Here is a 16,344-nt window from a genome sequence, read left to right on the forward strand (position 1 = left end):
ATCGAGAGTAGTTAATAAAGTTAGTGTACCTAAACTCAATTGTATTTGCCTAGTATTCAGTGAATGCCATGTTAATTTGCTATTTAGGGAATGCCATATGCATCGGATAAGAGTGCGACCCTGTTACACTTTCCGCAAACTCAGAAAATTGGTGGTTCACTCTTCACTACTAACTTAGCCAATTTGTACCGCATTGATATTAAATGACATCTGATTGGATCGCAAACAAAAAGAAGATGAGCTCTCGAATTTCCCCCCGCTGGGTTTCTGGAGAGAGGGGTTGGCGAGGGGGAACAGATATAAAATGTGAGGACGCTCATCGCATCTGTCGGCTTGCGGCCATTTCCTGTGTTAGGATCAATTGTGCGATTGTAAAACAGCGCGGGTGGCCGACCAAAGTGACAGAGACAATTTCGCAAAAAGAGAAATCAAAATATGTTTTTATTGACAAATCTATTCCTAACTAGATTTTTCCCCTTGCACTCAACTTATATTTTTACTCCCTCTGTGCAAAAGCGCCTTAATTGACGAACAAGTCTCCCAGAGAAATAAATCGTTTATTTGCTAAAGATTTTCGGGTATGATAACCTATAGACATTGGATTACCACGTTGAAAAGAAAAATTAATTGCTCATATGCAGAACCTATTGATATGTCATTTTAAAATTTAGATACTGAAACCTTATACTTATTCTTTGTCGCCCTGAAATAGCGATTGATCTGAGTATCGCGAAATATTCTATGTATTTGTGTCCTATTTCCCTGGAGTTTTACATGGATTATAATGTAAAAACACAGTTAATTCCATAAAACCAAAAAAAAAAAAAAATGCTTCGTAATGTTGATTTACAGTCACAGAGGCAATGCAACCTCCACTACAATTCATTCTATTTTATAAAAAAAAAAAATGAATGATTTTTTAATATACGCTCAACGGGTCATAGCCTGCATTTACAATTATCTTACTTTAAATTGTCAGAGGGCACTAACGATCGTCAAAGGACACTTATGATCAAAATATCAAACAGTCATTTGTCATATTGTAATTTTTGAATTTACCGGATGGTAGTAAATACAAAAATTACAATATGACAACTATTATAATTCTTGTATATATTATTATCCGGTAAATTCAAAAATTACAATATGACGCATTTTCGAAATAGGTACTAACTCTTAATTTTCATTGAAAGAAATTCAAATTTTCGACGTTACATGCAACAATTTACTGCAAAAACGGAACTAAGAATGTTAAATTTCACAGAACTTATTTAAAACGTTTGTTATCGCAGAAAAATGGAGAAGTATATAATGGCAGTAGATCGAATTTATGAAATAATATTCCAAGTCGGAAAATGCTCTCTCTCTCTCTCTCTCTTTCTCTCTCAAAGAATTGTGTTCTTATCAACCAGCAAAAAGTATTTGTTTGCTTGCACGTTTTAACCACTTTGAGCCTTTCTTCTGTCGGTGTGTAGGGGTTTAGCAATAAACCACTTCAGCAGCCACAAATCGCGTCTCAACGACACACAACCGGTTCAAGTGTGCTCAGGAGGTACTCATATACTAAAAGGCGAACAAACAGAACCATAACGGTCTTCAACAAATTTAATATTGTTTCGACGAAAAAAATTTTAATTTTTAGTCTTAAAATTGAATTTTTTGGATAAAAAATTTTTTGAATTAAAATTTCCTGATCTATAAACTTTGATTTTTCTTCTTTTTGATGACAAAACCAAAAAAAATGTATTATTAATTTCATGTACATATGATAAAGAAAACAACGATTTCTGATGTAATAAAATAACTATTACATCAGTGGAAGGTACAATAAATAAATTGCTTTTCTTTTTCAAATTAACAAATTATCTATTTTCATCCTTGTGGACGTCAACATTGCACACCTGTCAAACTATTGTGACTGAACTTTCTTATTTCCCCTCCCCCCTTTAACACCTCTAACAATAGTCCTCACCTAATCTACTTGACCTGTCACATGGAGGGGGCTTAATCTTTAATGCCCGACCCCTCTTACAAAATCTCACCTTCCCTTTATTAAAAAAGGAGAGAAAAATCACGATTTTTTTTTTCTCTCATTAGTAGTACATGAGCAGCTGAAATACTACGAGTACAATTAGAAGGAAGGTTAGGTGAAAAAATAAGAAAGATGGATGTTTTTAAAAGTCGTGGACGAAGTCAAAATATTTTTAAGACAATTAAAGGTCACCCCAATACTTACATAAGCGTATCACTGAAAGAAAAAAAAGATATTTAATAAAGGAAGTATTGTGGAAAATAATAAATGAGTTGGTAGCTAATAAGATTTTCTAAAACTAAGTAAAAAATAAAGTACATTGTTGTATAAAATATACATTAATGTATTGAGAAAGAAAGCTGAAATATGCAGGAAAGATATTTCCCTTCCCCCCTCAAGTCAAAATACTTTCTCTCCAATAAATATTTTCTAATTTTTTTTTATTTTGAATCAGTCGTCATTCTCCTTCTTGGGTAGCAATAATATTATGCCCTTATCACTTGCATATGCCAATGGGTTTATATCTCTCAGTTGATTCGATAAACAAGAACATGCTCTACGTATGAACAAAAGTAAAATGAAGCGAGCTATTGACGAACAAGCTGATGAAACAAAGATATCAATAGTACGTCTCGTTTGAAATCATCAATTTGCAGATTATTTTGCAAGTTTTATGGTCGATAAAATGACCCTGTCAGCAAATACAAACCATCATTAAGTCAAGCGTTTTTTTATTTTAATTGTTAACTTAAAGCCACTATTTATAACTGACTTGTCTACGGATTTTCCGTTTTTCCCGATCATGACAAGAAACCGAGGGCGGATGTGATAGGTCGGGAGGGGATGCTCACTCCTCCATGGCACCTGATCCTCTGGAAGTCGATATTTGCCATTCTCCCCATGTGCATTGTTTGAAATGACTTTCAACTTGAATAATGTTCTTTATTTCTCTACTATATACAATGCTATGACCAATTGCAATAGGTTTTTCCCATATGCCCTTACCTAATAGTAATTTTTTCTAGCGAATACAAATTTTTATTAATTGTAAAACAATTCTATTACCACTTTTACACAGATTATTTAATAATATTTTTGAGAGCGGATGCTATCCGGAGTCCTGGTCAAAAGGGTTTATTGTCCCAGTGTACAAGAAAGGGAATGTTGATGATACAAATAATTATAGAGGAATAACTATTTTGAGCTGTTTCGGAAAGTTATTTACTACAATTCCTAATAATAGAATCTTACGGTGGGAGAAAACCTATGGTATTTTGTCTGATGCACAATTTGGTTTTAGAAAAGGGTTGTCAACTGTTGACGCAATATTTGTATTACAATCACTTGTTAACAAATACTTGAGCAAGAAAAAGCGTTTATACTGCTGTTTTATTGATTATCAGAAAGCTTTTGACTCTATAGATAGAATTAAACTGTGGAGGAAAATATTTAATATTGGTATTCAAGGGAAAATGTATAAAATGATTAAAGCATTGTATCAAAGCATAAAATGTTGTGTGAAATACAATGGCTTATTTAGTGAATATTTTACTAGTTATGCCGGACTAATGCAAGGCGAATCACTCTCCCTTTTACTGTTTTCATTATACGTTAATGATTTTGAGATGCAATTTATTAAGGAAAATTGTCAATGTATAGATGTACAAGAAATAAGTTTGTTTCTCCTTATGTATGCAGATGATATGGTGATTATGTCTGAAAGCCCAGAGGGTTTATAACAATTGTTGAATTCATTATGTAATTATACTACTGTGTGGAATCTTAAAGTTAATATTCAGATGACAAAAATAATTATTTTCAGAAATGGTGGTAAGATTAGAGAGAATGAGAAATGGATTTATGGTAACGATATAGTTGAAATTGTTAACGAGTTTAATTATCTTGGAATGTTATTTAATTACAATGGAAAATTTTTGAAAACTCAAAAACATGCCGCAGAGCAAGGTAGAAAAGCTTCATTTGCTATATCTAATTCATTAAAAGCACATGCATTCAATGTTGAAACGCAGTTATCGGTCTTTGATACTTACGTAAGTAGTGTACTTTTATATGCATCAGAGGTATGGGGATGGCATAAAGCTACTGATATCGAAAAAATCCACCTTAACTTTTGTAAAAGAGTCTTAGGAGTGGGTCAGAAAACAGTTAATAATTTCATATATTGTGAATTAGGAAGATATCCACTAGCAGTAAAAATGAAATTAAAAATTTTTAAATATTGGCTCAAGTTAAGAGGGACTGATAATTGTATAATTAGGGCCTATTATGAAGATATGGTTTTACGTAACGATAAGTGGATTATGTGTATTAAAGAAGAGTTGGAGAGACTAGGTTTGAGCTATTTATGGGAATCTAACATTGTTGATAATTGTACATATAAAATAATTGAACAAAGGATGACTGATATTTATAGACAAAATATTTTTTCATTTGTAACTTCATCTTCAAAAGGACAATTGTACCAATATGTTGTGAATGATTTTGCCTTACAAAGATATTTAACAAAACCTATTGATGATAGATATAGGAGAATGCTTACCAAAATTAGATTATCAAACCACCAATTAAAAAATGAAACTGGTAGATATAATAATACACTTAGATCTCAAAGAATTTGCACACTTTGCGCCTGTAATGATATTGAAGATGAATTTCATTTCATATTAAAATGTCCATTTTATGAAAATTTGAGAAGTATGTACATTAAGAAATATTATTATGTCAAACCAAGTGTTTTTAAAGTTGTATGTTTAATGAGTAGCGAAAATGTTAAAGAATTGTCTAATTTGGGGAAATTTTTATATAAAGCTACTGCTCTACGAAAGTCGAATTTGTAACTACTATTGATATCTAAATCCTTTGTGTATTTTTGTATATATAATATTTATTCTGTTTTCTTTATTGTGTTTATATGTTGTACATGTAAATCTGATGAGCCTTTGGCTTAAAGAATAAAGAAAGAAAAGAAAACAAATTTTATGCATACATCGGTGTTTTTATAACATGCAATTCAAAATTATATATACAAAATATTTTTTAATTAAGTGCAGTGTACTTATTTTTCTTAAATATTACCAATGTCAGCTTTCATTTTGGCATGAAAAAGAGTAAATTTAGAGAATAAAATTCTGTAGTGCGTGTTACAATAGATAGACAAGAAAATTTTAATTTAAGAATAATACACATGAATGTATACTCCGCTTGTTTAGTTTAACCTTAATAAATTTTCTCTTTTACAGAAATAGTTGATCTAATATTAGAATAAAATATCTAAATAGAGATTATTGAGTACTTCACACAACTCGCGTGCTCGGCAACTGTGAAAAAAGGGGGCGTGTCGGAGCTAAACGACTTGTCATGTGATTTAAATGAAAAGAGTCTGGGAGTTTCATCGTTATAAACTTTAAACACATTAAGTTTATAATATCAAAGTTCAACAACTTCTGCAAGATTTCCATTGCAAAATATTGTTTTATAAAATGCTTTCTATATCACTATAAATTAATATTTGTGTGACTGTTATATCCTACCCAGTAAAGCATATAGTTATGGAATGCAACAGAGTACCAAATCTGAACTCATACAATTACATAAGAGAAGGGAGCCGCATAGAAGCAAATACAACCGACAACAGTCCTTCAAAATATCCAGAATACTGTAAAACAATCAAAGTCCAAGGTAAGCAAAAACAAGATTTTATTTTATTTTATTTATTTATTCTATTATTATTTATTTTAATTTTATTTATTTATTTATTTGCATTTCTAAGTGTTAGAAAAAAGTCTAATTAAGATGACATATATCAAATATCTGATCTAGCTGCAGTCATATGAATTATTATTTTGTAAATAAATAAATGAATTTTCAGCTTATAAGATAAAATGAATGTTGGAGGGACTGTACCTTTTAACTTTTATACCTTAGGAAAAATAATACAAAAATGAATATTTGTTTCTTTTGAATTTCTTATGACAATGGGTTTTTTTTCAAAATTATTTTAGATGCTAAATTATTTTAAGTTTTTCAGCAATGATATAACAACGATGATGCAATGATTAATTTTTTAAATCTCTTACTTTAATGTGTAGAAAATGTTCTTAATTACCCTCGAATAAATTTAATTAGAAATATCCCAGAAAATAATAAAGCATCTACAATTTTGACACTGAAATAAAACAAATATTTGTTGGATATGATCATATTTTTAACTACTTAAATACACGATGAACTAACTGGAGTATATTTTCCTGTTTAAAAAAGTTATTAAAATCTCCTTTCAGGAAACATTTGCACGTAAGAGAAAAAATATTCATTCTAGTCAATAATAATTAATCATAAAACATATATCTAGAAAATGGTCGATTCTTGAAGAGCGATATAGACCTTATTACCTTTTATGACAAAATTAGATCTGTAGAAAGCGTATTGACATATTTTGGTTTCTTTTTTTTTAAATTAACCACTGCGCTAAAAGAGTTTCAACTCCGCCGTTTTTGTCCTGCTGGGCTATATTTCTTGGGATTTAATGTTATTGTGTTCACTACTTTTCTCAAAATGTCATTTCTTTTGGAGGTGGAATCCCTAACGGCTGGATAGCTTGTTAAATGAACCCGTGCTATTCGTTTTCACTCAAATTGAAAACCAATTAAATTGGTGTGAGAAAATATTTACACTTTATTTTTTATAGCAGATGATTGTTACATGGTTTCCACTTTTAAAAAATCGGTAGATTTTAATTGCAGTCAGTTATAAAAATCCGAATGTGATCATTTAAGTTCTGCAAAGATTTTTAATAAGTTTAAAGTTAAAAAAAAATAAATACATTGTGAATTATCTAAGAACGATTTGGCTTATTTCATAAAGTTAGGTATCTTATTAATTTTACTTCCATAGTAATTTGAATTATGTACGAAAATTAAGGGTCTAGTTTTTTGCTCCAGGACTATTTGACGAGCGTCCAAAAACACTTTTCATTGAATAGAAATGCTAATGCATACTGAAATTCTATACCAATTAAAGAGGACATTTTCACATGAAACCAGGGTTGATGAACAGTATATCTTTTTATTTTCACAGATACCCAACTGTTCAGGTATAACACAAATTAAACCCGTTAATCATATTTCAAGGAGAGAAAGGTGACATTTTATTAAATAAATTAGCTTAAAATATTCTGACAAAACTAGAATAAACAATTACATCTACAAGTACTTTATTTTAGAATTTTTGTTTCAATTCTACATTTAAAGAAACCTTTGTACGATTACAAATGCATTCATTAAATGAATAATTAATGCCTTTTTAATCCAAATCCAACTTTGGAGAGAGAGAGAGAGAGAGAGAGAGAATGTAAGAACTTAAACACAGTAAGTATGTAGGGACCTATATACTAAGTTACTAACTTATTTAGTATATAGGTCCCTGACTTGTACACTAGTTTTTTCTATTTGAAACGATATATTTTACTCTTAAAAGAAAATTTTTTCATTAAAATGAATTATTTTTTGCAGAAAATATTCAATCATCTCAAGGAGAGGTCTTGAAAACCAAGCAAAAAAAATAGTTTTAGAAAAAAACACAATAATATTATATATAAACGTGTCCGACGTGAAACAAACGTTATTCACATCATTAAAAAGTACGTATTCCTATAGTAATATTTACAAACACATATTTTATGTCAATCTTTTCACATTATATATGAATTTTCTAATGAAATTGAAAAGATTTTTTTGATTTAAACATATTTTATTGAACACAATCAATGGGATTGGACACAAGTTATACCAACTTAGATTGTCCTCTCCAACACAAACAAAAATAACGAGAATATATACACGTGATGTACAAGCAAGACATACAATTATATATTAAAAAAAAAAGAGAAAGAAGAAAAAAGTGGTGCAGAGAGATAAGAAAAGAAGGGGATGGGAGTGCATGGAGAGAAGAAATAAAGGGGGGATTATAAATTAAGGATACAAAATGGTTACACTGGTTATTCATAAAATCTTTTTGATTTTTTAATATATTTATGTACAGCTTTAACAATATTGATATTATTTTGTTGACCCAATGAAAAAAGAAAATGTACAGAAACATAAAAATTAACTGAAATATAGTTTAATCTAGTACACCTTGCGAGGACAAATGTCAACAAAGAAAAACAAATTTATATACACGTGATGAACAACAAATAAATCTACAATGCAAAAAAAGGAAGAAAAGGGTGCAGAGAGATAAGAAAGGTAGGGAAAAGGAGTGCAAGGAAGGATGAAAGAAGGAAGGGGATTTTAAGGATACAGAATACATGTAGTTACGCTTACTGTTCAAAAAATCTTTTCGAATTTTTAATATATTTATGTACGGCTTTAACAATATTGATATTATTTTGTTGACCCAAGTTTGGGTCCCCAAAAAGTATTTTATCAAGGTCTATTTCTCCTTTGTTATTTTTTATAGTATGGAATAATTCTTTTCTTATTTCAGTATAATTTTTACAATAGAGGATGAAATGCTCAGTGTTTTCATTAATATATCCACAAGAACACTTGGTATTGTCTGAAAGTTTAAACTTAAAAAGATCTGCCTTAAGGAGGCTTACATTGTGCCTCATTCTGGTTAAAATTGAATTCCATTTTTTGTCGCCATAAGAAAGATATTTTGGGGGAGGATCACCTTTAGAGAGTCTCTTTTTAAAAGCATTTATAGTGTCAAGGTTTCTAGTCTCGGTAGGCAATGCATTCCATGCTGATATTGTAGATGGAAAAAATGAGTTTTTAAATAAATTTGTTCTACATTGGGGAATAACAATATTATTACTATTTCGTAGATCATAATGGGTAGTTTGAGAGACTTCAGGGGGTAATAGATTTAGTAAATATTCTGGTGCGAGGCCATGTTTTATTTTATACATTAAACATAATTTTCTCCTTTCCCGTCTACAAGCAAGAGTTTCCCATCCCGTTTCAAAATATAGAGATTTACGAGAAGCATAAATAGGAAGGCCTGTGACAATACGCGCAGCTTCTAATTGTAATTTCTCCAGCCTATCACAGTCAGCTGCGGTAATATTATCCCATACTTCTGATGCATATTCAAATAGGGGTCTAATAAAAGTAATATACATCTTATTTAAAAAGTCACGATTTAACGTTAATTTCAGTTTCCGAAGAACAGCAATTTCTTTTGAGGTCTTTTTAATAATATTGTCAATATGGTTTGTCCACTTCCCAGAATTTGAAAAGATAAGTCCAAGGTGACAATGAGTAGAGGATGGGACTATTTCTTTATTGTCAAATTTAAATCTTAGATTGGATAATTCGTCTTCTTTACAACCAAATATTAATATTTTGGTTTTATCGGGATTAAATTTTACAACCCAATTTTTTGACCATTCATTAATCTGTTCTAGATCATAATTAGTAAATCTTTCCAAGTCCTGCAAGTTTTTGGAAGTATTGGACACAGATGTATCATCTGCAAATAATCTAGAGAGACCTAAGAGTCCACATGGCAGGTCATTAATATAGATTAAAAAAAGTAAAGGACCAAGCACAGAGCCCTGGGGAACTCCTGCTTTGGTTTTTGGTTTTTGGTTTTTGGTCTTTGGTTTTGAAAAGATATACAAGGTTGCTGTTTTATTTTGTTTTAAAATCTCCAAGAAATACCGTCTTTTCAGAAAAATCATTTATTTAACTATTCTAAAAGGCCCAGTATCTTCCAATGGGTTCAAATAATTAATTCTGGGAGGGAAAAATGTATACCAATAAACTTTTTTTTTGCGGTGAATCTAAGATGTTTACAATAAGTAATATCTATGTTAATGCATGTAATTAATTATATTAATTATATACATGTATCAATGCTCTGAAAATCATACATTGTAAAGTATTTAAAAATACAATGAATAATTAATGTTGATAATTCTTATCCATGAAGTGATTAAAAACGTGTAAAGGTTAATTTAATACATGCATATTTCCTCAACAAGAATAATAAATTTCCCTTTTACGGAGTAAGCCGTATGTGGACAATGAGACAAGAAATGGAGAAAAACATAAATAAATACACTTCCTATTAAATTTAACAGCAAAATTGTAAAAAAAAAAAAAAAAAAAAAAAAAGGTTAAATTTAAGGAAAGAAGGGACGTATTAATATCTTGAAAATAAAATAAAGCCATGGCCCATACAAATAATGATATAACAGTACATGTATAATACTAGTATAAATGAATAGTGTTTAATCCCAAACTGCCACACTGGAAAAATAATTCATATATTTTAAGAGTCTTAATAAACAATCTTTACTTATTTGCTTTTCACCAAGGCTTGACAATGATTAAAACAGAAATGGAAATCACAGAAATATTAAAGAAGTTTATCAAATACTTAGTTAACTTTAATAAGGATAAGTTATTCATTGAAACATAACTTTTACACCTAAACCAACTTGTAGTACATAAATCACAACGAATGGTATTTTTAACCCCTTTAACAACAGTTAGGTCAACATCGATATCATATTTGCACCAAACTTTACTCTTTCCCCTTGAACCTCTTATCAAAGATGAAATAACCCTAAAGCAGGAATTAATAGTTGAATTATTGTGTCAAACAACATAATAACAATTGTACTGAGTGATTAGTATTTTATTTGGCTGAATGGGACACGGCCGCTTCAAAGCAGGAGCCGAGGCATCAATATAGTTTCAGCAGAGACTGATGAGGAATAAGTGCCATGACGTCAGAGTTCCCTTGCTAGGTGCTACTAATATTTCCAAACTATAAATGGAACTGATAAATACCGTACAAATTGCCCAATGAACCCGATGCATTTTCGACCAAGCCAGACCACAAATATTTATTTCACTTTGATAAATAGATTTAACCTTTAGTGGTTAAATCTCATTAAACAGTCTTCTTGAAAAGGTCAAGGAAAGTCCAATTTTTTATTCCTTGACACCAGAACATAGACCAGGATCTCTGTGATTATGGATATTGCGAATCAGCTTTTTAAACACGCACGTTTTACTGAAGAAAATGCAGCTGAAACAATCTGTCTTTTCCTTAAACTTCAATATGCCAATAAAGGAATTGACGCGGTTACAATAAGTTATATTCTTAATCAACAAAAGGGTCCAGTCCTGTATTCCACCATATTTCAAGATAAAGATTACACCTTATATTTCCTACAAATATACATCGACAATTGCTTCCAAACTTTTCAATTGAAAAAAACTTTACATGTTCTGGATATCGAATATCTGAAACATAATCCTCCATCGTGTTCATGTCCTATAGTCCTGCTGGACATGTTATTACATGTGACGTTAATATAGTTAATAATGAGGACCTTAGATCACCCTTTTTAAAAGCTCCTAAGTATAGGGAACCCCAATCCTTCAACTGGCGTCAAAATTTCATAAATATTATGGTTTCTGTTGAAGATGACGCCAGACGATGGGACATATATGAAAAAGAAGACGTTGTCACTTTGGCGGAATGGATTTTAAATGTATCAGATCCATGTTGAAATCGCGTATTAAAAGGTTGAGGGGCAATATGAAAACCATCCATCCTTCTGCATTCAATAATCCAGAAGTGAAAAAAGAATTAGATAGATTACATGATCAGTACAAACTGGTCCCTGCTGACAAAGCAGGTAACAATATTGTCTTCGTTTGTAAGGCTCATTATAAAATTGTATTTTAGAAAAACTTGGATTTAATTCTACAAATGGTAATCCAACTTATACTCAAAGTCCCCTTTCTAAGGAGGAAATTCTTCAAAATCAAATATCAGTTTTGAATATTTTTAATATCCCGAAGAACCAAAATCAATTTGAACTACCAGACATATATTGGATTCCGAAACTTCATAAGAATCCTTACAAATAAAGATACATTGCGGGTTCCAGTAAAAGTTCAACCAGGCCTCTTTCTTTACTCCTCACAAAGATATTGACAGTAGTGAAGGAAAAACTTCAACACTACTATGCAACAATATATTCAAGTAGTGGTGTGAATCAGATGTGGATACTCAAAACTTCCAAAGAACTTTTGGACAATTTAAAATCACAAGATTTTACCAAAATCAACAGCTTAAAAACTTACGACTTTTCAACTTTATACACAACCATTCCCAACGATAAAATAAAGTTCAGGCTTTTTGATATCATTGACAGCTGCTTTTACAATAAAAATGAAACTCGTAAATTTTCTTACCTGGTCATTTGCAAAATTATTTTGTTAAAACACGTTGTGATAGCACACACAAGTACTATGAAGCTGACATAAAAAAGATGCTTGAGTTTCTGATTGACAATAGTTATGTGGTTTTCGGACACCCGGTCTTCCAACAATCTACTGGGATTCCCATGGGTACCAATTGCGCCCCGTTATTAGCAGACCTATTTTTTGTATTCATATGAAGTAGAATTTTTGCTAAATCTTATGCGTGAAAAGAAAAGAAAAACACTTACTGTGGCCTTCAACTCGACATTTAGATATATCGACGACGTATTGTCAATCAACAATGGTAATTTCCATTCCTGTGGCGATACGATATACATGTATCCTATTGAGCTTGAGATAAAAGATATCACAGAGTCTGACACATCTGTTTCATACTTGGATATTTTACTTGAAAATTAAAGATAATCTAACAATCAAGCTCTATGATAAACGTGAAGACTTGAACTTTCCTATCGTCAACTTCCCTAACTTATGCAGCAATATACCTCATCATTTGAACACGGAGTTTATATATCTCAGTTGATTCGATACGCAAGAGATGCTCTACGTACGAAAAATTTATAAAACGAGGTAAATTATTGACAAACAATATGATAAAACAAGAATATCAGCAGTCTCGTTTAAAGTCATCGTTTCGTAAGTTCTATATGGTCGATACAATGACCTTGTCAGCAAATACAATTTATCATTGAGTCAAATGATGACTGACATATTTCATACCAATTGTTAGTCCATATTTATACACTGAATTGACGACAGATTTTCCCGTTATTTCCCGATCATGACAAGGAGCACACGGCGGGTGTGACCAGTCGGCAGGGGATGCTCACTCCCCCGTGGCACATGATTACACCTCTGATGTTTTAGAGGTCCGTGTTTGCTCTGCTCTTGTTTTATATTGTTTTATGGACTTCTGAGCTTGAATACTGTTCGTTATCTCCATATATTTCATTAAAATCCAGGCATAAGTACATTCAAAGAATACAATTAAGGAACAGAGCAAGCATGGACCTGAAAACATCAGAGATGGGATCAGGTGTCATGCAAGAATGAGCATCCCGACGTGTACTCTAAATTTGCAGAGAGAGAGAGAGAGAGAGAGAGAGAGAGAGAGAGAGAGAGAGAGAGAGAGAGAGAGAGAGAGAGAGGATTTCCTATCTTGATAGGGTAAGGGGTGATAAGAAAACATTATTATTTCACTATTTGTTGGAAAAATAGAAGCATACTTCGCTGAAAGAAATAACTTGGATATAAATAATATGGATTAAATTATGTTTGAAAATGTTTGCAAAATTATCACTCAGAACCTTCAAATAGCGATTGTAAAATTATAGGATTCACATCTTACTGTTTTTTGACAATGAAATGTTCTTATGATAAAGTTTCCAACAGACAAAGGAATAAATATTGATAAATACATTTTCTAATTATCTTCAAATTTTAACTTGTCTTGAGTCAAATCTGCAAAGTAATTATATGATAATTCCAGAACAAAAGAAAAATCAATTTTTCAATCAGAAACGTTTAGGCATAGTACCACCCATTACGTGCAAAGTATTAACAGAAATAATAAGTGCATAGTTAGGAGAATCGATATATAATTAGATTTTAGAGTTCATGTTTCAGAGACACAATCCCCTAATATAATGCGGCTTTCCATGTCTCGTGAAGGAAATAAACGTCCGTGAATAAAACTTTGAGAACCTAATACGCTTGAAAGAGATACAAACACTTTTTGAATGAAAACTATTAATTGTTCGTTGTAGATATCATCTTTGATAACTCTAGTTGATGGAACGAAATTTCCTTGGGTGGTATTTGAACTTAGAAGTTTAGAATAGGAGAGAGGGAAACCGGTGCAGTTCATTTTTTGATGATATTTGTTATGAAAAGCGAATCTAATTGGCAGTGATTTGTTGAATAATTGGAGTCAAATAGATTTCAGCGTTGATTTCATATCCTGCAGGAAAATTTGTAAAGGTGTTATACTTAAAATATTAATTACAATTCTGTAAACTGAAGCAGCAAAACTCCAACATAGCAAGTTTAAATAAATATAAGCTTATCAGTGGTCTCATCTTATGGAACAAAAACAGATTTTTATAGAAATAATGACAAAAAATATCATTGTCTAAACGTTCAAGAACAAATTAATGAAAACCACGACTTTCTTTTGTGATCCATGATAACGTTTATTTGTGAATAGATTTAAAGTAAGAAAAAATGAAATATTGATATAAAAACTGAAAGTTAATTAACTTTTTCTTTCAAAACAGATTCTCATGGTGGCGTGAAGGAACTGGTCTTCCCTAAGGCCTTGGATTTGGATCGTCCAAAGCGGGCCAGAACAACGTTTTCTCCAGAACAACTGTTCCAGCTAGAGAAAGAATTTCAGAGAAACCAATACTTGGTTGGAAAGGAAAGAACACAACTTGCCAAACAGCTCAAGTTGTCAGAGACTCAGGTCTACTTCAAATTAAAAATGGCTAAAATAACAAATTTTTAAATCAATATCAATTGAAAGAATTAATATTTTATTATTTAAAGAAAATATGCAGGAACAAATATTTAATAATGCAGAGGAAATTCGAACTAATTTTTTTTTCATTTTTTTCAAAATCATTTACAATGTAAAGATAACATGTATTTTTAAACATAATTTTGTAAATATTATGTGTGTTAAAGCTCATGAATTATTTCGAATGCTATGAAATAAAGAAATTCAAAAAATATGAAGAAAAAAACATTCCAGGCCACATATCTCAATAATTTGATCATTGACCTCATATCTATGTCATTAGCTAGAATAAAGGCAACAAAAGTAACCTGAGGCTATAAATAATTTAGAGTTTATGGCATTTTTTGTAATATTCGATTAAAAGGGGGAAAATAGAAATATGACAGAGGAAATTCGGACTTTAATATGTTTATGGACCAAAATTCAATCCTTATTTTTTTGAAATTAAAGCAGCGCTGTTCTGTTCCTATAATATTTCAATATTTGAAGATTTTTTTGTTGCTTGTAATATTTTGTGAGGAAATAAAGAAAAAAATGGTCATAGTGGTAAAAATTTAGGTATTTTCCGAAAAATACTCAGGGGTCACTGGCATGAAAACTAGGGTATTGACCTAATTATTTGAATTTGAAATTTAGCACAAGAATAATAGATGTACAATTTCCAATAGGTAGTTTTTCATTCTTATCAGATGAATTTGTTGTCATCTGTGTCAAGGTATTTTAACAGAATTGAATTCATGTATTACAAAAAATGACATAAACTCTAATTTACTCTCAGGTTTTTGTTCGAATTCAGTTAAAGTAATGTTTCAATTATATTATAAACAATGTAAATAGAATAAATATGTAATTTTATTTTCAGGTAAAAGTATGGTTTCAGAACAGACGGACCAAGTATAAAAGGGACAGATCACGAGACAATGAAACAGCTGATTCAAAATCTGAAAGTTTAGCAGCATGCAATATATTAAGACTGTTACAAAATCAAGTTCCAAGGCCTAATTGCACGAGTTACCTTCCACCATATCCCTACTCATTTTCTGGATATAGTGCCTCGTGAAAGTCAATTTACTTGACTTGTCACTGAGCTCTATTAAAAAATATTTGATATTTCACTCAATTTAAGTACTCTGAGAATCAAATCAGATTCAAGATACTAAATGTCATTTGAGGCATATTTTATATCAAATAAAATCTGCAACATTTGGAAAAGACTTGAAAATGCATGAAAATACTTAGATAAGTTTTTTTCAAAAAAGTATTGGAATAAAATAATTTTGGTAAGAACATGCAAGGTAGAGGTAGTAAATACTTGTATGAAGAAATATGCTTTATGTGACTGTAGATTGATATAAACTTTGAATGTACAAGGGTTGTTCGGAAAGACTACTGTCATATCTTTTCTATTTAACTTAATATGTTATGAATTATGATAGGAGTATTTTTACAGTAAATTCAAATGATTTGTATTAAAATTTTAAAATTATCATATTTATTTTAAACCTATACAGAATTAAAAC

General features: G+C 30.7%; 1 protein-coding gene across 1 annotated transcript; it reads left to right on the forward strand.

The window, feature by feature from the left end:
• Window positions 1-5,497: 5,497 nt before the first annotated feature.
• LOC134241424 (ventral anterior homeobox 1-like) lies at window positions 5,498-15,884 on the forward strand. The gene is made up of 3 exons (XM_062723478.1): window positions 5,498-5,731; window positions 14,583-14,770; window positions 15,687-15,884. Exons 1-3 carry the CDS (start codon window positions 5,602-5,604, stop codon window positions 15,882-15,884), a joined length of 516 nt encoding a protein of 171 aa, XP_062579462.1. The 5' UTR covers window positions 5,498-5,601.
• The last annotated feature ends 460 nt before the right edge of the window (window positions 15,885-16,344 follow it).

This window comes from Saccostrea cucullata, unplaced genomic scaffold (assembly GCF_032062105.1).
Source record: "Saccostrea cucullata isolate Sc308-1 unplaced genomic scaffold, CSIRO_AGI_Scuc_v1 ctg7090, whole genome shotgun sequence".
Taxonomy (NCBI): Eukaryota; Metazoa; Mollusca; class Bivalvia; order Ostreida; family Ostreidae; genus Saccostrea; species Saccostrea cuccullata.